Source organism: Acipenser ruthenus, chromosome 14 (assembly GCF_902713425.1).
Source record: "Acipenser ruthenus chromosome 14, fAciRut3.2 maternal haplotype, whole genome shotgun sequence".
Classification (NCBI taxonomy): Eukaryota; Metazoa; Chordata; class Actinopteri; order Acipenseriformes; family Acipenseridae; genus Acipenser; species Acipenser ruthenus.
The window spans coordinates 24585224-24608866 of NC_081202.1; the positions used below are offsets into that span (position 1 = coordinate 24585224).

At 36.2% G+C, this 23643-nt stretch overlaps 1 protein-coding gene across 4 annotated transcripts; it reads left to right on the forward strand.

Annotated features, from left to right (window-relative positions):
- Positions 1–223: 223 nt before the first annotated feature.
- LOC117419642 (synaptotagmin-10-like) lies at positions 224–23193 on the forward strand. Of its 4 annotated transcripts, none has more exons than XM_034032608.3 (8): positions 224–578; positions 2720–2806; positions 7860–8217; positions 10323–10881; positions 19045–19165; positions 20951–21122; positions 22234–22363; positions 22710–23193. In XM_034032608.3, the coding sequence occupies exons 1-8, from the start codon at positions 431–433 to the stop codon at positions 22779–22781; spliced, it is 1647 nt and encodes a 548-aa protein (XP_033888499.1). In that variant the 5' UTR covers positions 224–430; the 3' UTR covers positions 22782–23193. The 4 variants fall into 4 exon arrangements, with proteins under 4 accessions (XP_033888499.1, XP_033888501.1, XP_033888500.1 ...); XM_034032610.3 differs by having other exon boundaries at positions 2720–2791; XM_034032609.3 differs by having other exon boundaries at positions 224–563.
- Positions 23194–23643: the final 450 nt, after the last annotated feature.

The following is a 23643-nucleotide window of genomic DNA, read 5'->3' on the forward strand; positions in this document are numbered from 1 at the left end:
GTGTTATTTTCAATTTAGTGTTTACAAATAAAATTCAACATTATGCATGGTGAACTCCAAAATAGGATTATTTATTCAATGTTGGTTGCATGGTGAAGCCATAGAGGAGTGCACAACCCTTAAATCTCACACAGATGATTCACTGTCGTTTTCTGAACTAACCACATGTCTCCCTCCCAACCTGGAAGGCTGCATTCTTATTGGACAGCTCTGGTATGGAAACCCGCGAGGTGCTGAATGGTCTTTGTTCAAAAGAAGCTGCTGAGGCAGAGCGCACTGGGAGTTGTTCCATGGACAATATGAGTGTGACTGCGTTGTGCATTTTTTCCACTCTCTAACACCGCCTGCTTGCTGTAGTGCAGATTGTGCTTTGATAAAGTCTTTTTTTTTTTCACGAATCTTTCAGCAAGTCATGGCTTAGGGGAGAGACATGAGTATCCAAACAGAGGACAGTATCAGCCTATGTAAGAAGGCTCTGCAGATCGTGTCAGACCTTTGCCTTGGAGGGCAAGTAGAGTCGGAGAAATGTTTAGGCATCTTTCCAGTGGAGAGGAGCAAACCAGGTAAAGGTAGCTCAGGTAAACTTGATTCCAGTCTTGGCTATTGCTTCATTTCCTTCTCCTGCTTCTCCTGTAATTTTACATTGTGCTACCTGACAGCCGTGCACACTGAGCTCAAATATGTGGGATGTGAAAGTACCAAACCAAGTGCAGCAGTTTGTGTGGGCGTCGGAAAGATTAACTTTTTCGTATGTGTGGCAAGATTGGCATTTTTTACGCCTTTCTGACCAAGGAAAAGACAGATGTTTTCGGCTAATAACGTGTTTTACACCATTAGTTCTCACAAAACAACACATCTCTAACAGAGTAAAAAAAATAAAACGCAATGACACGAGACATGTTTTCAGTGTGTTTTTATAAGAATTTGACTTTTTGGTATGCGCGATTTTCTTTAGAACACATAAACCAGCCAGCGTTTTATTACTGCCTTATTTAAAATGTGACGCATAGTAAAGCTTTTCGTTTTTTTAATTGTCTAGTTGATTTTGTTTTTGCAACATGTATATTTATTAATAGATAGGCATTTTCTACAACCCATTTATCTTATTTGTTTTGACAAATGCATGATAAAAATAGGGTTTGCTTTACTTTATGCTTCACATAAAACATTGAAACAATGCACGCCCACCTGTTACTTTATGTAGCAATGCAACAGGTTGACTGCCTTTCTTGCGTGGAATATCAGGTATAGTTTCTGAATGCCTGCTACAGTATATGGCATTGTGAAAGAAATAACTGAAATGTCTCCAAGCTGTTTTTATTTTTATTTTCTAACTTGATTTAAAATGCCCTCTAAATGTATGACAAAATCATGTATTGATTTGGGATGCTTTTTTACAGACAGTAAGATGATAACTTCAATAAATTATTTGTTGTCTGCAAGTTAATGACGATAAAGCTCAATGGTGGTAGTAATTCAAATAGACAAGATTTTCTCCCACATATGATTCTTTTGATTGGTTAAGTGTGCAAGAACTATACACAGAAGAAATCTCTGAATGGATCATTCTGTCCATTCATATATTGGTTGAAAATCTCAGTGGGAACATTAAATAAATGAAAGGTTGTAAACCACTGTTGATATTGCATGGTATTTACTTTGCCTCACGTATTTAGTCATGCATTTGAGGTATCAGAATATTATGTATTTGTATTGTACTATTATTTAAATGCCCATTTTATTCACCTTTTCTTTACCAAAAATGAGTAACCCATTGGATAGGATTGTGTAATTGATAGCAATTAGGTTTTAGTACTAGATGTCTGAAGCTATGTTTTAATTAGCCAAGACCATATGGAGTTAATTCCCATGAGAAGGTAATTAGTGATTTGAACTTAATAGTCAAAACGCTAACACTGCTATTGCATACTATTAGGATAATTAACAGATTACATTTTAAATGCCTGCACATTTTCAGTGGTAATTTATTTGTATCAGCCGGGATCTTTTTGAAATGTACTTGTTGATGACAATTTCATGGCACAGATAATAAATTAACATGGTAAAGGATGTATTCAGTACTTCTATAGGCAAGAATGGAAAATGAGAGATACTGTAGATACATGCAGGAGATATATAGTTTGATGGATAGATAGATAGATCCATACTGACAATGACAACTTTGTAAGATTCAGTTTTATAATTAGAAATGATGTATTATGAGGATGTTCTAAACACATTTTCTTAGGTTTTCATTGCACCATTCTGTTAACTACTATACCATACATTCTCACAATACAGTTTAAACTAGACAATAGCTTCCATTGCCTTAAATTCTGTTATTCATAGCTTTCATTATTGCAAACATACTGTTAAGCAATCTACCTAGCATTCCAAAAACCATATGCCTGATTTGTTTACCTCATGGCACATTTTGAAGGTGGAAATTAGGAGGTAGTGTGCAGTGCAAAATTACATTGCTTTAAGGCTTCACACCTACCCTACAAATACCCGTAGATACCGCCCGATATCTCCAATGGTCATTCTGAAAGCAGCAGCATCTTGAGTAGGATGCACTACACAGTCTTCACAATAATTGGGAACAAGACAGTGGCTCAGACAAGTGAAAAAATCCTGTCCTCTCGAGGATGGCCTTGATCAGGGATGATAGTTCCAGAATACAGCTCAAATATTTTGTGGTGTTTGTCATTTGTTTCAGAGCTTTGCCTGGGAGGGCAAGTAGAGTGGGAGAAATGTTTAGGCATCTTTCCCGTGGAGAGGAGCAAACCAGGTAAAGGTAGCTCAGGTAAACTGGATTCCAGTCTTGGCTATTGCTTCATTTCCTTCTCCTGCTTCTCCTGTAATTTTACATTGTGCTACCTGACAGCCGTGCACACTGAGCTCAAATATGTGGGATGTGAAAGTACCAAACCAAGTGCAGCAGTTTGTGTGGGTGTCGGAAAGATTAACTTTTTTGTATTTGTGGCAACAGATTAGATTTTTATGCTTTACTGACAAAGAAAAAAAACAAATGTCTTTAGCTAATATAGTTTTTACAGCTTCGTTTTTTCACAAAACATTTTATTAATTTATATGTAGGCTTTTTCCACAACTCATTTATCTTACTTGTTTTGACAAATGCATAATTATATGTGGGGTTTGGTTTGCTTTAAGCTTTGCTTAAAACATTTGAATCATGCACTTCCATCTATCGGAGTACTTCAAGTTCATGCAGTAATGCAACAGGTTGACTGCCTTTCTTGCATGGAATGTAAGCTATAGTTTGTATTTTGCTATTCTGAATGCCTGCAACAGTATATGGAATTGTGATAACTAATAAAACAAAACTGAACCAACTTAAATTAAGTGGGTTTTTTTTTTTAAATTATTTAATTAATTAAGTATGTCAATAAATATGAAATAAATAACAATAAAAAAGCCTCCCAGAGCAATACAGTTTTTTTTAAAACTGTAAAATAAGAATAACTTTTATGAAATAATCCTGTTTCAATAAAGCCTAACATTTGCTGTGTACAAGTTAAACATGAGAGTGTTTTTTCCAAGTAATTCATTGTTTTTCGATTTCTAAGTGTATTTATTAATTTTTATTTTGAATTAATAGTAAGAAATGTGTAAGTATTTATTAACTAGTAATTGTACATCCTGTCACCCAAATGAGATTGAAACAGCAGGGTGTCATTACTTAAAAACACCCCAGTATTTGTTGATGGCTTCACACCTACCCTACATACTTCCCCATGTCTGTGTGATCATTCTGAAAACAGCAGCAACTTGAGTAGGGTGCAGTACGGTCTTTACAGTTTGATTTGAAACAAGACAGTGACTCAGATAAGTGAAAAATTCTGTTCTCCCGAGAATTGCCTTGCTCTGATCTTGGTGATTTCAAGTAATTTTATTACTCTCAATACAACAGGGATGGCATTTCTAGAACAGCTCAAATGTGTTTGTGGCAGTTGTCATTTGTTCTACTAACCCATACAAATGTTTCAAAAAAGACAAATAATCAATTTGAGTTACAGCTCGGTTGAAAGGCCCATTACCTTCAAAGATTGTGAAAAAAATAATCTTCAAAGCTATATCCCTGCTGGGTACAGTTGCTTCAGATCCAGCATATATATTTTGTGTTCAGTGGCATTACACTGAGAAGAACAGGATTTTAGTTTATGGATGCTTCTAGGCAAACTGATCGGAATATCTAGTAAATGCAGACCAGCAAGTATTACAGAAGGTATTCAAGCCACAGCACTACAGGGGTGGCCAATTCGTATCGCCCGGGACAACAAGATTTGTAGGACGGACAACAAGTTTTGCCGTTATACTTTGCCCATCAGACAAGTAGTTTTTATTTATTTCTTTTTATTGTTCGCTCTGTTGCTAGAAAAGCACTCTGGGTATATTTGTAGAGAGCCACGCAAGTTTCTGAAAACTGAATTGCGGAAGTCTAGCACATACACAAATATTTTAAAAAGTGTTTATGCCCCACCCCTATTACATCTGATTGGCTAGCTGTGGAAGAAGCCGATCTTCTGTTGGTTACAAAGAAACCCAGAAATGGCTGCCTGAGGATGAGAGCTTCTGTCAAGACACACGCTAATCTTTTAAACTTAAGGTGTTATTTACGTTTTTTGTAAATGAGCAAATAAGTGATACTGCTTTCTTAATACATGAACCTGACATTTAAATGCAGCAATCTAGTAAAGTTACAAAAAAAAAAAAAAGATACACCATTGTCGCTAAGGTATTAGCGGATTTGAAAAAAAAAACGTGTTGTGTAATTTATAACACTTTGTGGTCAAGCGTGAATATGTTTAAAAATTTTTAGTGTTGCTAACATAGTTTGCTATTTACCATATTTACATATATATTTTTTTTATATTTAAACGCTATATATATATATATATATATATATATATATATATACTGAGCATCAAAAGAAACGTATCACTATTATAACACATTTATTTTCGAAAAAAATAAGGTATATAAATGATGGACATTGCTGAAATGTTTTTGGTTTCTTTTTAATCACTCGATCATTCATCCTTGACCATGACGCGCTTGAGTGACTATGACTGAAGCATATGCACTTAATCACCTAATTAGTGAGACAGTTGATTGGACACTGGATATGGAGTGATTTCAGCTGTTGAATTGCAAGCTTGAATAAAAGCAATAAAGAAAATTACAGAAAAAAAATCAATATGCCACATCTTTCAAGAGAGCAGCGCCTTTGTGCAATCAGCATGTTGGAGGCTGGACTAGGGCAGCGTACTGTGGCTCGCCATCTTGGGTGCTCACAGCCAGCAATTTCAAACCTGGCAAGATGGTATAATCAGACACACTCTGTCAAAGACAGACCACGAGCTGGGAGACCAAGAGTCACAACACCTGCCCAAATCGACAGATAATTTTGCAGTATCTTTGTGATGTCAGTTCATAATCAGCACAATAAAAAGTCACTGCACCTGCTCTAAAACAGAGTTTGTCATTTTTCGATCACATCTAGTGAATTTTATCCAAACATAAGTCCTAAGTTTCTTTTGATGCTCAAATATAAGTGAAACGATTCTTTTGATGCTCAAATATAAATATATATATATAAAGGCGAGAGTCCAAAAATATTAAAATATCCACAGTTAAAAATTAATGAAGAGTCAGTTTCACAAAACGATGGCTGATAACAACTAAAAATATCTGACAACTGGATCCGACCGAAGTTACAGAAAATTACTGGTATGTTCTACAAATAAAATACCAAAAACAGTGTCTTGTTTAAAATAGCAAACTGGTTCGTAGTGCAAATTAATATAAACTGAAAACACCTTCAGTATCTTCCATGACAGGTATTTGGACAGGTGTTTTCTTTGATTTTGGTGGCGCAGTGATACGTGGTTAGCACAGGTGCAGTGATTTGCCTTTGTTCCTAAGTAGTTCCTAATCATGACATTGTGCTGAATATTGTAATGGCTTGGAACACTGATGGACCAATCAGTATGCAGCATTCTAACAATCAGTTTTATAATTATAAGTATAGTATAGTATTATTAAGTAAAATAAATATATCATAGAAATAAATAAAAAAAAACATTTTATGTCTGCAGTATTTGATGGAGCCTACTGTAAATAGTGCATACATTTTGGTAGAAGAACAGTAAAAGAAATCTGAGAAACTTGACAAGTTATACACACGTTCTTTATAAATCTGAGGTTCAGCAGTTATAAAACTAGTTACAGTAGAATGTTAAGAAAATCAGAATTCCACAAAGCAGCAGCAGTAATCTTATTATAGTTGTACTCTTAGTATGTTACTTACATGTACTAGCAAATGTGTTACAAACTGCACTGAAAGGAACATTTCCTTAAAGTATGTTATACACGTGTTGAGGTGAGGTTGGGTCACAGGGAACCTTTTGTGAATTTAGTGAACTAGTCAAGCTACAATGCTAGATCCACCCCTGTTAATCACTAATTGATTGATTGTGTTCACTGGTAAATTAAACCAAAATCCTACAAGTTATATTTTACTTTTTTTTGTGTGTGTTTTGTGCAACAGGGAGGGGGCAAGTATTTTTAAGAAGGACAAGTAGATTTTTAAGAAGGACAAGTAGCATTTTGTCCCTTTTTTCACAAATTGGCCTAGTAAATTGGTTGGCAACACAATAGGTGAATAGACTTTTATTTTGCTTTATCTTACTAAACTATGGGTGATGTGTTAACCTAAATTATGTCAATAATCAGCCAAAATAAAAAGGTTTTAAGTCTCCAGTGTGACATCCATGATTTGGGGTTTTTAGCAAGCAAACCCATTATTTTGTGACTGAATATTGTTGCTTTTTCACATATGGGAATTTCAGTTTTTTTTCTGATGCAATGACCACATCAAGCTCTTGCGCCTATGTCTGAGTCACTCTCTTGTCAAATAAATTGCATTGTAATGTGAAGGGAAGCAAACATCGTTTGCCCACTGAAGTGAGGAAGGATGCAGTGGTGCACTTTCATATACACAAGAAGCTCTCGTTAGGGTGATGGGGAACATGATTGTATGATGCAGTGGATTTCTTTTAGCATCTTCATTGCCTTGATCTTGAATTTCTATATGCTGACTAACAATGATTATTATTATTATTATTATTATTATTATTATTATTATTATTATTATTTATTTCTTAGCAGACGCCCTTATCCAGGGCGACTTACAATTGTTACAAGATATCACATTATTTTTACGTACAATTACATTATTTTTTATACATTATTTTTACATATAATTACCCATTTATCAGTTGGGTTTTTACTGGAGCAATCTAAGTAAAGTACCTTGCTCAAGGGTACAGCAGCAGCATCCCCCACCTGGGATTGAACCCACAACCCTCTGGTCAAGAGTCCAGAGCCCTAACCACTACTCCACACTGATGTAAACAATTCGCATCATAAAGGTTTATAACAAAGCCATTTTTTACAGGTGCATATGCTCAAGGGCCTTCAAAGTGTACAGAGTTTATTTCCTGTGCTGGTGCCTCCATTTCAGTAATTGTAGTGAAGCAGCATCATGGAACCATACACGGAAGACAGAGAGTATAGGAAGCTAATGGTTTAGTTACTCTTTTTAATTTGGCACAAACCATCTACTGTATCTAATTAAGTTATTGGTCCTATCTGCTTTAAATCTTACATACATTCTTTAAAAAAACAAGTTGAACAGTATTAAATGTTAAATGCTTTGACATAATATCTGAAGCCTCTGCTTTCTCACAGCTACTTTTCCTCTCTCCTTCTCTCTCTCCTCCGTGTTTGTCTGTCATGCTGGTTGCTTATCTTTACTCTCTGGTTGTTTGTAGACATCTCAGTCAGTCTCCTTGCTGTAGTCGTCAGTTTCTGTGGGCTTGCCCTGTTGGTAGTCTCTCTCTTTGTCTTTTGGAAGCTTTGTTGGCCATGCTGGAGGAGCAAGGCTCTCACATCTCATGCCAATAACGTCCCCCAGAATACCCCCAGCCCGCCTGCAGAGGTGGTGGAAACTGATGCAAAAAAGGAGATAAAGGAAAACGGGAAGAGTTCTGTGAAGCTTATGGAGGCTGCTATGAAGATTAGCCAGACTTCTCCAGACATCCCAGCCGAGGTGCAGACAGCTCTGAAGCAGCACCTCATGAGGCAAACCAGAATGCAGAGGCAGATCACAGAGCCCACCTCATCATCCAGGTATCTGTACACAAGGAATTCATACCAAGAACACACAAAGTGTCATAATGGTATTATTAATAAACAAACAAAATTACATATGTCATCTATTAATGTCACAAGAATGTAAAATGTTGCAGTAAAATTGCCCTGCTGATGTAATCAGCTATATCAAGATATATAAATGTATATAAAACCCAAAAAGAGAAAAATAAGCTCCATTTACACTATCCCTATAATCACCCCAAACACACTAAAAACTAAAAAATAGATCTACAATGCAGTTGTAAAATACCCCTGTAATTAAACCATCAGCTAGTTCCCTATTTGCACCATGTCTCAAAGAATTCAATGAGCACTATATAATTAGAACTGTGGCTAAGTGGAACTGATGTGCTGTTGAGTTCTGATTCCCACTGGAAACAACCATGCAGCTGCACTACTCCCACAAGCAACAACTAGTGGCATTTAGTTTAGCCTATCATTATGTGCTTTAGTGCAATTTCAGGACCAGGATTTTATTACAGAATGGAGTTGTAGACCACACCAAGGAGTAGGTTGTGTTCAACTGCAATGTCATACTTTATTTTTCACTTGGCTTGTTTAGTGATCATAATGAGGTTGTTTGCTTTTTGCAAAATACGATAGCTGATGCTTGCTTTAAATCTGGATGAATTAAATGAACAAATGGTTAAATGGTTGCTGTTTGAACCTTGGAAACTTGGTTGTATTTCTGAAAGGAGAATCCACCCATTAATCAAGTACGTAATCATCAAGCCCTTTTGTCATTTCTTTGTTTGGTCCCCCTCCTCCCCTGCCTCTACCTTGCAGCCTACCTTGTCTAGGGGGAAGGTGGCCCAGAGCGCCACTTGCCCTGCCCACTGGCTTTAGTTATTAACTTAATTAATATACTTTATTCGACATATTGTCTGCCGGCTAATGTGCTCCAATGGACAAGGCCATGCGCCAAATTCAAATAACAATCTAATCATTTAGGGACATGTTCATCTGTCAATTGAATACATTGTTTATTTTAATTCTAATGGTGGATGTCTCCTTTCTGAGTAAAGCATTCCAGTAATTAGAATCTTTAGCATTCCAATTTTAAGATAATTTCAATCACTAAAATAATCACACTTACAGTATATTGTTTTGTACACTGCTTTAAACAACTGATGAAAAGTGTTGTAGTTGCTAGGAAACAGGCTAGCACAGAAAATCTATTGAAAAAGCCTACTCACACTAATGAGAAGCAAATACAAATATGTATCTCCAATACTGCAAAAAAAAGGTCATGCTCATCTGAAATTCCTGACAGAATATACAGGTACATTAGCAACATCTTTGGCTTTGATAAACTGTGGGGTGCATAACTGACTCCAAAGCATTTGCTGATATCATTTACAACATCTAATTATTTTCTACCAAGGCGTCAAAATAAAAACATCAGGGAATATTACCTGACACAAGCGTTGTGCTAAGGTTAGGAAAATGTTTATTTAAATGAAAGGATGTATCTTGATTACATGATATATTAATATAGCATATATATATATATATATATATATATATACAGTATTGTTTTGGGAGGTGTCTAACTTCATTATTATTATTATTATTATTATTGGGAGGTGTGTAACTAACATTATTATTATTTATTTCTTAGCAGACCTTATCCAGGACAACTTAGAATTGTTACAAGATATCACTTTATTTTACATACAATTACCCATTTATACAGCTGGGTTTTTACTGGAGCAATCTAGGTAAAGTACTTTGCTCAAGGGTACAGCAGCAGTGTCCCCCACCTGGGATTGAACCCACAGCCCTCCAGTCAAGAGTCCAGAGCCCTAACCACTACTCCCACTGCTTCATACAGTACAATAGGGCTAGGAGACCTTGGCTCTTGTGTGACATTGCAAGTTCCAATCAAGTCCTTAATTGTTTAATTTATCTTCTTCAGGGACAATTAAATAATATTGGAACTGTTGGGAAAAATGAATAGACTGGATTGCCTACCCCTGTCATACATGATCAAAAGCCTACTTGCTGTCCACTATTTAATCAGTATATATATATATATATATATATATATATATATATATATTCTTTTTTTTTTGTGACAGGCATAATTCGTTTAGGAGGCATTTGCCTCGACAAATGCAGGTGTCGAGTGTGGATTTTAGCATGGACAGCTTTCAGAGGAGAGAGACAACCATCAGCATTGGGCGCATAAAGCCAGAACTTTATAAACAGAAGTCTGTCGATTCTGAGGACAACCCAAATGAGAACATTGAAACCTGCGGAAAACTGAACTTCACGCTTCAGTATGACTATGAGAACGAGATGCTTGTAGTTAAAATTATCAAAGCATTAGAGCTGCCTGCCAAGGACTTTACAGGGACCTCCGACCCCTATGTGAAGATCTATCTGCTTCCAGACAGAAAAAAGAAGTTTCAGACACGAGTGCACAGGAAGACTCTTGATCCCATCTTTGATGAGACCTTTCAGTTTCCTGTGGTGTATGATCAGTTAAGCAACAGGAAGCTTCACTTCAGTGTGTATGACTTTGACAGGTTCTCCAGTCACAATATGATTGGAGAAGTTGTTGTGGACAATCTGTTTGAGGTGTCTGATCTCTCCAGGGAAACGGCTGTTTGGAAGGACATTCATTGTGCCACCGCAGTGAGTATGGAACCTAAAATACGTCAACAAATATTCTAAATGTTTCTATAAATATTGTTGCGATAGTAAACAGTTGCTTGTCCCAACTTAGGGTCATATTTGCAAAGCTTTAAAGACTGATACTATTAAATATTTAATTAAATAAATTTAAGGTAATTTATGAGCCAGGCCTTTATGGATAGGGTCTATACTCTCAAAAGGTAGCCTACAAGCATCCTTAGGACACAGCAATGGTTTGATATGCACGGAACTGTTGTATGAGACAGCATGCACACAGTCCAAAAAAGATTATATCATTTCAAGAGAAAAAAGATTATATCATTTCAAGAGAACTTCCCATATTGGCTCAGTGTTACATAAATGGTAGTCTAAGGTGCACGATATGCAGTTACTGAAAATTGATAGACAATTGTTATACAGTAGTGATATTGAGGTGACAATTATAAATAAGTAAATTAATAGGACCCAGTGCAACTGAGCTTTTACTGATAAAATGGGTTACCTTTTTTTTGGGTAATTTTCCTCATGTTTGATAGAGTAAACTATATACATTTGAGAATCACGACCCTGGTTACTGCCCCTGTGTACTCAGTAACTAAGAACAGGGGTTTTAAGGTTTTTCACACTCAAGGGTCTTTTGCTGTATTTTCTTCATAGAGCTCCTTACGCATTTGCTGCTTACCTTAGGGCTGAAGCAACTGTCAGTTCCTTAACATTTTCACTTGCTTCTGCATGAATAAGACTCAAGGGGCATTTATTTATTTATTTATTTTACCTACCCATCACCATGGAAGATGAGCTCTAAGCCAGTCTGAGACAGATGCAAAATAATTTTTGCAAGTTTCTTTTCGAGAAACAGATGGACGTATTCACAAAGCATTTACAACCCTACTAAATTTACACTAAAACTTTGATATTAAAAATACATCTTCAAAAGAATAGGTGGTTATTTTAAGAGCTCATATATGAACCTGATGATTTGTGAATACACTCACTGCTACCGATGTCTAATATTTTTAGAATAGAAATAGAACAGAAAATGAGTTGTATTTTAACCCACAACCAAACACTAAAACCACAGATTTTGACAGAAGTACCATTCAACTGCCTTGTGTTCTTGTAAAAAACTCAAAAGAAAATAGTAATATTGCACTGCATGCCAATATTATCTTCCAGCTCATTTACATAGTCAGAATTTTGACATTTACATATTTAAAGGTTTGTAGTGCCTTTAATGGTCCTCAGAAGTGCATAGACAAACAGACATAAATCATTTATTATCACTTTAGGAAGTAGGTTTGATGCTTTCACTGTGTTTATTTTCTTTGTTTCATGTGAGCTGCTCAAAGGCTTTAAGAGCTAGGCACTTTCATTTTGGTGCCATTATAACTGTTACATGGATTTTAATGACATGGAAAAATATGGGCTTTAAAAAATAAATATGAGTAATTACTAAACAGAGAGATTGCAAAATGCATATCAACTGTCCGTAATCCTGAAATCATTGCTCTGTGCACAAAAGTCTCAATGGTTTTGAAAGCTGTTCATTATTATAGCTTGTGTTTTGTTTGCAGTTGTCTTAATCAGGTAACTATCACATCACAAAAGTACATTATTTATCGTAAAACATATATACTATAAGGACATGTGGTTGTCTGTTAGTCTTTGTAAATGTAGATGTCTGTTATCTGTTGTTAGATGTGTGCAGTTTGAACTGCCTATTAAATTAAAATCTTATGAAGTGAACTTCCTAATATAACTGAACTGTTAACAGATTCTGAAACTTGCTGATTCCTACAAAAGCTACGTATTTCTCTTTTAATTATATGTCAGGCCTTCCTCATGCCTGTGGTAACAGTTATGACCATTTTCTTGGCTCAGGTTTGGAAAGGTGTCCTGATACAAGAAAGATAAACTTTTTTTTCTCCAGAAAACTGATGATACAGATTACAGATTGCAATCTAAAAAAGCAGTTGTTAATATGATTTCCATTACATGAGAGTAGGTGTTAAAACTTCATGCTGATATTGGACTCAGCTCTCGCCCAAGATAAGCACCAACTAAGACATAGCTTCTTTTACTGTAAACTAATGTGATCCATCTGCATTTCCTTCCATCTGATGATGTAGATATCCTTCTGCCTGGCTCCAGGGATCAACCTATTTTGCCTCCCTGGCGCATCAGCACACACAATGGCTGCTGGCCTTCAAGTGGGCACCTTCCATCTTTGGTGTTTTGTCGACTAGCCCACGACACCTTAAGACAGTGATTCTGGCATCCCAGCATCACCCCCCTCTGTCCCCCACTCAGCTAAGCCCAGCTTACTTACCTTCCTTTACATCGATGTTGCTTTCTTTCTACTATGCTTGAGGTCCCCACCCAGAATCTTTTCATCTCAAACACAGCCAGTTGCTGCTCCTCTCTGCTGCTTCAGATAAGTTCTTTACTATGCGTCGCAACTCTTGACCACTGAATCCGATGTCTCAGAGAAACCGGGTTGTGGAGTGCGCCACAAATCCTCAACAACCCACCTCCACTGGGTAAACCTGGACTCTTGGTTTTGGTTTTAATACTTTTTCTTGGAGGTATAATAAATGTAGTTTTAATGAGAGTGTGTTCTGTTATGCCTATTATACTGTACATTAATTGTATGTTACCACATTTGACAGCATGCTATAATTTTTTCTTAGAAAACTGGAGGCAAAAAACAAGGTCTTGAATGACCTGTCGGTCACTCAGTGTGGTATTTGACTAAAAGCAATCTTGTTTCTACATTTACATTGTAAATGACAGAATATTAAATACACCCTGCCAGGGCTTTGTGCTTCTCAAGCTCTTGAGTGATGACTGTGGACATGGCATATAACTGGAGGCATGTTCACCACTAATAGTCACTTCTGACATATATTCCTTGTAGCATTGACAACCAAATGAAATTAGAGACTTCCCCTTTAATGTATTACCCATGAAAAAAAAAATGTTATCAAAAAATTCTATGCCATCATTGATTTACAACTGGTTAATTTTGAGATTCTCGTATGCTGTTTGTTATCTTTGAAATTTGAGAAATATTTTCCAGGGCTTGAAACGAGTAATGTGCTTGCACACTGTGCATCCCAGAAATCTGTTTATTTAATCTTGAATCACATGTTGAAAAAGTGCTACTGTAGTGCAGTCCAAACATTTAAGCAGAAACATATATTGGACATACAGCTATGGCCCAAAGATTTGCATCACCTACAGTTTTAGGATTGAGACATAAATATATATATACATCACATCATCAAAAAACTACAAAATGAAGCCATAATAGTAGTACAGTATTTCATGTTGGATTTAGAAATGTCATATTTTTCAGTTTTTGTCATTTTTTCGTGAAGTATAACTACAAAGCGATATATAATTCAATATGTTAACATAACATTATTCAGCAGGTTTCATTCAACTATGAAACAAAATTTGTTCATTCTATAGGGTGATGGCTATAGCTGTATATATAACAAACAAAAAAGCTACAGCTGTTGGGTTAGTTACCTGTTAAAAATTAGAAGATCATAAGTGAGATAAATTAAGACAATCATGTGTTTGTCACTGCATAAAAACAAAATAACATTTGCAAACGAGTGGAGGCCATTCAGCCCATCTGAACTCATCCAGTTCCTAGTAACTGATTTGATCTCAAAACTGCGGTTGGGTCTTAAAGAATCCAACTGATTCTGCCTTAACAACATGACAAGGTAATCCATTCCATACCCTGACCACCCTATGTGAAGCAGTGTCTCCCTCTCTCAGTCCTACTGTAGGTCTATCTCTACTTAATTTCCAACTGTGTCGAACTGGTCCTGTCAACTCCTTTTAAGATTTTAAAGACTCATTCCTGTAAGACTGTAATTAGTCTGATTGCTCTTTAGTACTGTGGTGACTAGAATTGGACACAGTACTCGAAGTACAGTCTCACCAGTGCATTGTACAACCTCATCACAATTTCCTTGGATTTGAATTGATCTTGCATATCCAGTATTATGTCTCTTTGTCCATCCACCTTCCTCAGATTTTCCCTCCAGTGTCGTCTCCCAGTCTGTGTTGTGAAGGCTTTGTCTCATTCCTTGGCCTTCTGAAAGTTGTAGACCAGCGTTTTGGATGTTGCTATTTTGATTTTCCAGTAGACTTCAAATGATGTTGTAGTTGTTTGTTCCTAGTGGTCCCGTGATTTCTATTTTGTTCAATACTTGTTAAAGGCAAGAGCTCTCTGGTAGGGGCATTTAAAAATGTGCTAAGAAGAAATAATTTGCCACCTCCACCATTTACAGACCGGTCACTCCACAATCTGTGGGGCTGTTCCAGCTGATACCTGGGAATTTGAAGTCCCCCAAGAATTTGACGTAAACTTGAACGTAAATGGAGGAGCTCGGGTTTGACTGTCTACAGGGAGATCTGAAGAAACATTTATCTACTTATAAGCATGCTCTTGCATCAGCTAGAACTGTTTACTACTCTGGCATTATTACTAAGGGTCAAGGCAACTCTAAAGTACTGTTCAGGAACTTTAGCAAAATTTTACATCCTAACCATACTACTAGCTCTACTTCCTCTCTAAATTTTGCTAATTTTGTCACAGATAATGTTGAATCCATTATACATTCTTTGCCGTCTCTTAATGCTCAAGGCACCAATTTTACCATAGAAAATTAATCTACACTGAACCTCTCTAATTTTACTGTAGCTAAGTTTCGTATTACATTTAAGATCTTACTCTTGACTGATAAGGCTATTTGGGGAATAGGGCCTACACATTTATCTGAATTGCTGCATCCCTTTACCTCTAGACGTCAACTACGCTCTTCAAGTTTTAAGTTGCTGACCATTCCCTTATTTAGATAAGTCACTCTGGGAGGTCAGAGTTTTTCTACTTATGTCGCTTCTGCTCAATGTTTACTTCAACAGGCATTCAGATCTTTAATAGGCTGTATTCGCTATTACATTTTTTCAAGGTCCTGTATTGGAGATACAGAATCTAAACTGATTTCATTTCTCATACAAGGTTTTATTTTGACCTTTGGTTTACTGCAACAACTTGAGTTAAATTGTGATGCTACTGTGTCTTGTATTGATCTATTCTTAGATAATCCAAAGAAACTGACATGCCCTGTTTTTCAGATATGTTTGTTCTCCTATTTTAAATGCTAGAAGTAGTAGGCAAAGATAACATTTGTATAATTCCCACTATTTAACAGCATATCATACAGCAATTGAAGCACCAGCTGGGTCACATGTTGCTGACTGAACATCTGGGAAAGTGCAGAACCCTGCCAGCTATGCTTACAACCTTAATGAGAGGCACTGAACACCACCTGTTATCTTTATTGATAAGATAATATGTCAGGGAAAGTAATTTTAAAACTTGGATTATGCAAGAATAGATCAATACAAGGTACAGTAGCATCAATGGTAACCCTAGTGTCAGATTTAATACAGAAAAAAACAAAGCTACAAATTAAAGTTTGCCACACTGCTCCAGGAACCTACTACACTACGAATCCCTCTCCATACTGGTTAGGATCAACACCCAATGAACTAACCTACTGCTTTTGCTCCTGAAGTCCCGACCTCCCAGTGACTCCGGGTCTTTACAACAGTCCTGGCTGGGCAGAGCTTTATAAGCACCGCCTTGCAGTTGAAGGGTTCCGTATTAGTTATCCTGCAGATCGGACGTTCTCCTCCTTGATGTAAACAAAGCACCCTTCTGTGTAGCATGGCAGCGCAGTCGCCTCGAGCTGTGGCACAGATGCTCTTTTAGCTGCGCGCAGCCTCCCCGGGCACACCCCCCAGCCAATGCAGACCTCCAGATCAGCTCAGTGCCTACCTGCTGTGGTGGAGCTGGTCACCTTGACTCCTCCTCCGTAGGAACCCGTCTCTTCTCTCTTTCCTCGCTCTCAGGGATGGCCGTTCCTCCTCCTCAGGCTGTTGGGACGGTAGCTCCTCCTTCTTTGGCCCTTGGGACGGCAGCTACTCTTTCTTGGACCATAGCTCCTCCTCTGGCTTTTCAGGCAGACAGCCACTCCTACTCTGGCCTTTGAAGATGGTAGTTCCTCCTACTTTAGCCTTTGAGGATGGTAACTCCTCACCCTTTGGCTTTCAGGGCTCCAGCTCCTCCCCCTCTGGCTTTTCACCAATGTCTCCATTGTTCCTTCAGCAGGACTTCCAGTGGCTGCTGATCTTCACCTGGTTCTGTCTGTATATCCTGGCAAACAACTACTCTGTGCCTATCCTGCCTTAACTCAGCAGGATCAGTGACATCCCACCTACTGCTGTTGCTCCCGAAGTTCTGGCCTCCCAGTGACTCTAGGTCTTCAGGACTCTAGGACTCCAGCAGCCCCCACTAGATTCATAATGTGCACCATGCAAGTTATGTGCAATTTATGGGAACAACGATTGAAGTGTAGGCCTTCAACATGTATGCTGCATTATCTGTGTCAAAAACGATAACATCTTCATTGGAGATGTTGTAGACTTGCAGAACTTTTACAACAGCTATAGCAGCTGTTGAATGGTTGCATTGCTCCAGGAACAAAGTTTCAGCTAAATAGGCAAGGATTTTATCAGAATCATCTTTTTCTAATGGTGCAATCATAATGGTGAGTACGTACCTCCCCTCAACATCTGGGGTCTTATCAAATATTACAGCAACTGGCTTTCCACAAACTCGCTGCTGCAGTAAGTCTTTTTCTGCATTGTAAACAGTCATTAAGTACTTCTCTTGTAAATGCTGAGAGCCAGGAATGGCTCCCCCATTTGTTTTCATTCCTGAAGAAACTGCCTGACAGTGGATGGTTACTCTTGGAGAGTGGTATGTTTGCAGCTGTACATGTGTGAACCCAGTCTTCACAAATCTAGGGAAAAAATACAGCAAATTCTATCTATATAATATATAATATTTCAGCCATGTATATACATTTTTGGAATACCAATAATAATCATGAAATCCTATATTATACAGTATATTTACAAAGAATTTTAATATTTGACTGAATAACATGAAATAATAATCATAACAATTCCATATTATTTTTAACAAATAAATTAATGTTGTTTAAAATAGTCAGTTTTTTTTTTCATCCAGTAGGGAGATTTATCATTTATTTTTATTGGATTACTTTTTAGGAATTTAATATTGTATAAGAACAATTAAACAATGGGATCTTGTTAATGAGCTTTTTATGAAGTACCATATGCCAGAAATTGCATTGCCCACAGTACTGTGGGATAATGAGGCCTTCACCAAGAGTAGAGAAATAATAATAATAATAATAATAATAATAATAATAATAATAATAATAATAATAATAAAATAAAATAAATGTCAATTGAGCTTCTTGCAGTGATCAGATTGACATTGAATACTCTCAAATTATTGACAGCACAAAACATAGGTGAGTAAATAGTTTCGTTATAAGTATACTTGACAAAGTAACATTGAAACCTCAAGATTTTTCTTTCAAGATACAGTGATAACGGTGAGATTTTTTTACTCTCTTGTTTAAAAAAAAAACAACTTCTAACTATAACATTTTAAATTTTTCTTGCAACAGACTTAAAACAAATTGTGGCGGTCACAGTTCTCTGTTCCTTGTTTCGATTGAAATCGTAGACTTTTCTGTGTTTCTGTCACTTCAAGTGGTCATCGACGGTAGATTCCCTTTTGCGGCTGTCACAGAATTCTGTGTACAAATATGAATTATGCATTAAATCAGCGATCGCGGAATCGCGGAATACTAGAGGGTCTTTTATTACTGTTTTTATGGTGTTTGCGGTTTCATTGATGTTTTGAACTGTTGTTTTCTGTTAAGTGCCTTGAGATGGCTCTACCATGAAAGGCGCTGTATAAATAGTTTGATTTTATTACCTTTAAGAAAAAAATAGCCCTAGCAATTGTCTAAACAGCGATCTTGATGAAAAAAACCCTGCTCTTTATTGCCATAGCACCATTTGTTCATTTGTTAAGTATTTAGTAATATTTATATTCCTTGAACAATTTTAGCATGTGTGACTGCATTTTTATACTTTCAGCCTTTGCACTAAATAGCTTATATTAAATTCATTGGATTCATTGTGTTTGTAGTCATACTTGCAATACATACTAACTCTTTACATTATTGCTTACAGGAAAGCGTTGATTTGGGGGAAATCATGTATTCTTTGTGCTACCTACCGACTGCTGGGAGAATGACACTGACTGTCATTAAATGCAGAAATCTCAAGGCAATGGACATTACAGGCTCCTCAGGTATTCTCTATAAGAGCATGATTAAAATTGAATGCAGTACAAAGTACTTCATTTGGTGACAAAATGTAAATTATTGTTACACAATAGAAGCACATTAACTCCTCATGTAAACTGTAAATTCAAATAATAAATGTAGGAGTTTATTTTTTATATATTTCTTTACATCCTGTATTAAACCAACCAAGTGAAAGCATAATTATTCTTGACATGCAACAATGAACATTTCATTTCATAATAATTCTAATGTCTGAGTTATTTATTTCTGATTTGGTAACTTTATTGAATGCGTTCTTCTTTGTCATATTCACAGGTGTTTATATTAATCCCTTTAGCAATACCAATTCATCACGAACAAGCATTTTAAATGTGACTTTTTTGCCCCCATTGAGAATGATATTGAAGAGTTGTTTGGAATAATTCCAATAAAATTATCAGTGTGTTGCATGGGTGATACCCAGGTGACGTTATCTGTAGATGAGAATCATAGTAAAGTGTTCTTTGCTTCTAAGTAAATTTGAATCACATAGCATTTTAATTTGTTTAAAGGTTTTTAATTTTTTTCTTTTTTTGAAGAATGCAGTCTACACATGAGAATCTGTTTTGAATTGCATTTCAGTGATTAATTATATGGACTGTGAAACTAAATTGTAATTGCTGTTTATATTTGAATATGAGTATGTTTTATAATATTTGTGTATGAAGGAAATGGTGAACAGGAAGATAAAATTAGGATATGGAGAACTGAATGTGTGCAAATAATTGGGTGGAGAGAACTGCAATCTGAAAATGTATTATTTTAGGGTCCATGTTATGTAGCTTTCTATTCCATATGCAATACTAAAAAACATAATTATTGAACTTGGAATATTAATTATTAGAATTTTAAATTTTGTTAATTTCCTAAGGCATTTAACAGTAAGTTAATGGAGGACAATGGGATAAAGCCAATGCATTTGTAATGTGACTAATGGCATGCTTTCAAGTTTTGATACTAAGTTGAGCAGACGCTTAAGCTGTACTGATTTATAAGATAACATTTAACTCTCATTATTTAGCTTCATCAACACCTCTAGCAGGGCGGCATGATGGTGTAGTGGTTAGCGCTGCTGCCTCACAGCGCCAGGGTCCTAGGTTCGAATCCGGCCTAGGGTACTGTCTGTGTGGAGTTTGCATGTTCTCCCCGTGTTCGCGTGGGTTTGCTCCGGGTACTCCAGTTTCCTCCCACAGCCCAAAGACATGCTGTTGAGGTTGATTGATCACTCTAAATTGCCCTCTGTGTGTGTGTGTGTGGCACCCTGCGATGGACCGGCGTCCTGTCCAGAGTGTAGTCGTGTCCTGTGTATGCCTGTTAGGCTCCAGCTCACCGTGACCCTGTAAAGGAGTAAGTGATTAATGATAATGGATGGAACACCTCTAGATATCATTTCATGTTTACTATGCAATTAATAAGAAAAACAGCAGTTTTTTTGGTTAATATTGTGAAGAAATGCATCATTTTATTTACATGTGACAAGACATTGGTTCCCATGCTTCTACATAAACAAACAAACAAAAAAAACAACCTATAAAATGGTCAATGTAATCGGTGTGCATCTTTTTACATTACACATAAGAACAAAATCTTTGAGAAACATCAGAGAGATTAAAAAGGTATGTATTTTTTAAATTTGAAAATAAATAATGCACAGTGTTTTTAATTTCAATAAACTTCAGTTCCTTTCCAAACCAGTCATCTGCCTTAATCAGAACTGAAACGCTGAAAACATATTCCTGTTTTAATTCCAGATCCTTATGTTAAAGTGTCCCTTTTGTGTGATGGCCGAAGGTTAAAAAAACGGAAAACAACCACCAAGAAGAGCACACTGAACCCAGTTTACAATGAGGCAATCATCTTCGACATCCCCCCGGAGAATGTGGAGCAGGTCAGCGTAGCCATCATGGTGATGGACTATGATCGGTAAGTGTCTGTAGCTTCTGCTAACCAGCTCATCTTCTGCCCTGCCTCTGTAACATTTGCATAAAACATCCTGGAACATTTGCATAAAACATTATCATGCTAGTCAATGCAACAAACTGCTGTGTACTTATTAGTACCTGAGGGAAACAAAATTCAAAACATAATTACATTCAAAATACATAATCAGTGAACTATACAAAAAAGGGCTCAGAAAAATGATGTTGAATTCCAGACAGATCAAAAAGAGTCATCCTACTGTACAAATGTGAAGCATTACTTCAGGAGAAGACCTGTAGAAAAGGCTTCCCATTGTTACTGTTGCTGTTATATAATAAATATGGTAACTCACACGGACATTTTCATAATGCTTGTCAAGCAGCACTGATGAGTTTTTTTTTTATAATTGGAGGTGTAAACGGTGGTTTTATTTTGTTTGGCTGACATTTGTAACAAATCATGTTTGGACATAGTTTTAAAACAACATGTACAGTAACCGCTTTTCACTAATAATCTCCAACCCACTCATGCAATACCACAATAGAAAACAATCTGAAACATTAAAGTTAATTGGTTTCTGTAGTCACAGTAAGTCTTGATCTGTAATGGGACCTAACTTTGAAGTGCCAGATAGTATGTAATAAAACAAGCTGTTCTGTTGTTCTGGGTGACTCATGCTTCAGCTTTTGCTGTATTGAATAATAATACAAAATAATGCAAATATACAACAATTTATATTAATGTAATAAAGTTAATATGCAAATATTTTCATGGAATTATAACATATGTGTCCAGTAGTTGTATATGTCTTACAAGTCCAAAACAAAGTAATATGTATTTGCATTTATTTTCCTTTCCATCAGCCTTCATCATATTTATTAATATGACATCAAAATGTATGCTTTAGTGAAATATGGAAGGGGCGGGGTGGGGGTGGGGGGTACATTAGATCGTTCTGTATCCAAAAATGTAGCTTCCAATGGATGCAATATTATTGTGTTGAGCTCACTTGTCTTTTCAATGTAAGAAGAAGAAGAAGAACATAAGAAGAACATGTGGACTTGTATTCGTTTTTAAATGTATCTTATGAAGTTCTTCTCTGACTTCTTCTCAGCGTTGGCCACAATGAGGTGATTGGGGTGTGCAGAGCTGGGCCTGAAGCCACAGGTCTTGGGCGTGATCACTGGAATGAAATGCTGGCTTATCCTCGCAAGCCAATAACCCACTGGCATGCACTGGTAGAGGTAGAGGATTTTTCTCATTTTTCTTTTTGGAAGTAAAGATAATACTTTTGAGTTCATTTCTCAACAATGCAATTACTCGGAGGTGTGTGAGTGTGTCAAAGATAAACTACAAATATATTGTAGTGTCCTTATTTTTACCAATGTCAAGTTACACATCCAATCATAGTCGTAGCAAGGTAGGGACAAGAATCTGTAATTCCTCAAATATAAAATATAAAAAGAAAAAATATATATATTCACTTTCTTAGGCCAGTTTGTGATCTAAGTAATCACAGCGCTGTAGAAGTAAAAGAAATGCATTTTCCGTGGAGTAAATTGATTCTTTTTTTTTATTTACTTTCCGCAGTGGCCTGGACAAGCAACTAGTTTCGACAGTCAGGGGTCCTGTGCGTCACCAAAACCACCCCTGACACCATAAAAGGAGTTTAATAAAGTAGACTCTGCTCTTAGAAGAGTGTCACAAGCTACTGTACATCTGGGGATCAAACAACTGATTTTATTATTATTATTATTATTATTATTATTATTATTATTATTATTATTATTATTATTATTATTATTATTATATATTTTTTAATGAAGTGGAATAGGTTACTGAAGCTTGCTAATGTGCTAATGATCTGATAAATTACAATCGCTTTTAAATGCTTTATTATTAGGTTTTGTTCTTCTGCATCAGTAATGGCTAACAAATGATCTGTCATTTGATTTAGATCCCCAAGAATGTACTTTAATACATTACAAATCATATCAAAATCATATCTTTAAATGTTTTGTATTGTAAATACAATGTAAGCTAGTTGGGGTATAAAGTATAGTATTTATCAAATGTAAAGGCTTTGTACTTGAATATATATATATATATATATATATATATATATATATATATATATATATATATATATATATATATATAAGCTGTTTATAAGCCTGACAGAACACTGGAAATGGTCGTTAATTTTCTCTAGAAATTACAGAACAAAATATTCAAAGTGTAAGTGCATAGAGAAACACGGCTAGAACAGTTTTAAATGCCGTTTTATATGTGCTTTAAAATTGTGTTTCATTTTCTCACCTTTCTACCCTTTGTTTTAAATATCATTGAATAAAGATAAGGACACAGTGCCTATGTTTACAATTACTTTCAGCAAACTAGAACGGTACATTATCTTCCCATAATTTACTATTTTGTTACACACATTTAATTTATTTTTTAATGGAGTGGCATGACCCTAAAGGAGGTTTCTGGCTGTTTTGGCTTGATAAACAGTGTGCTGTAC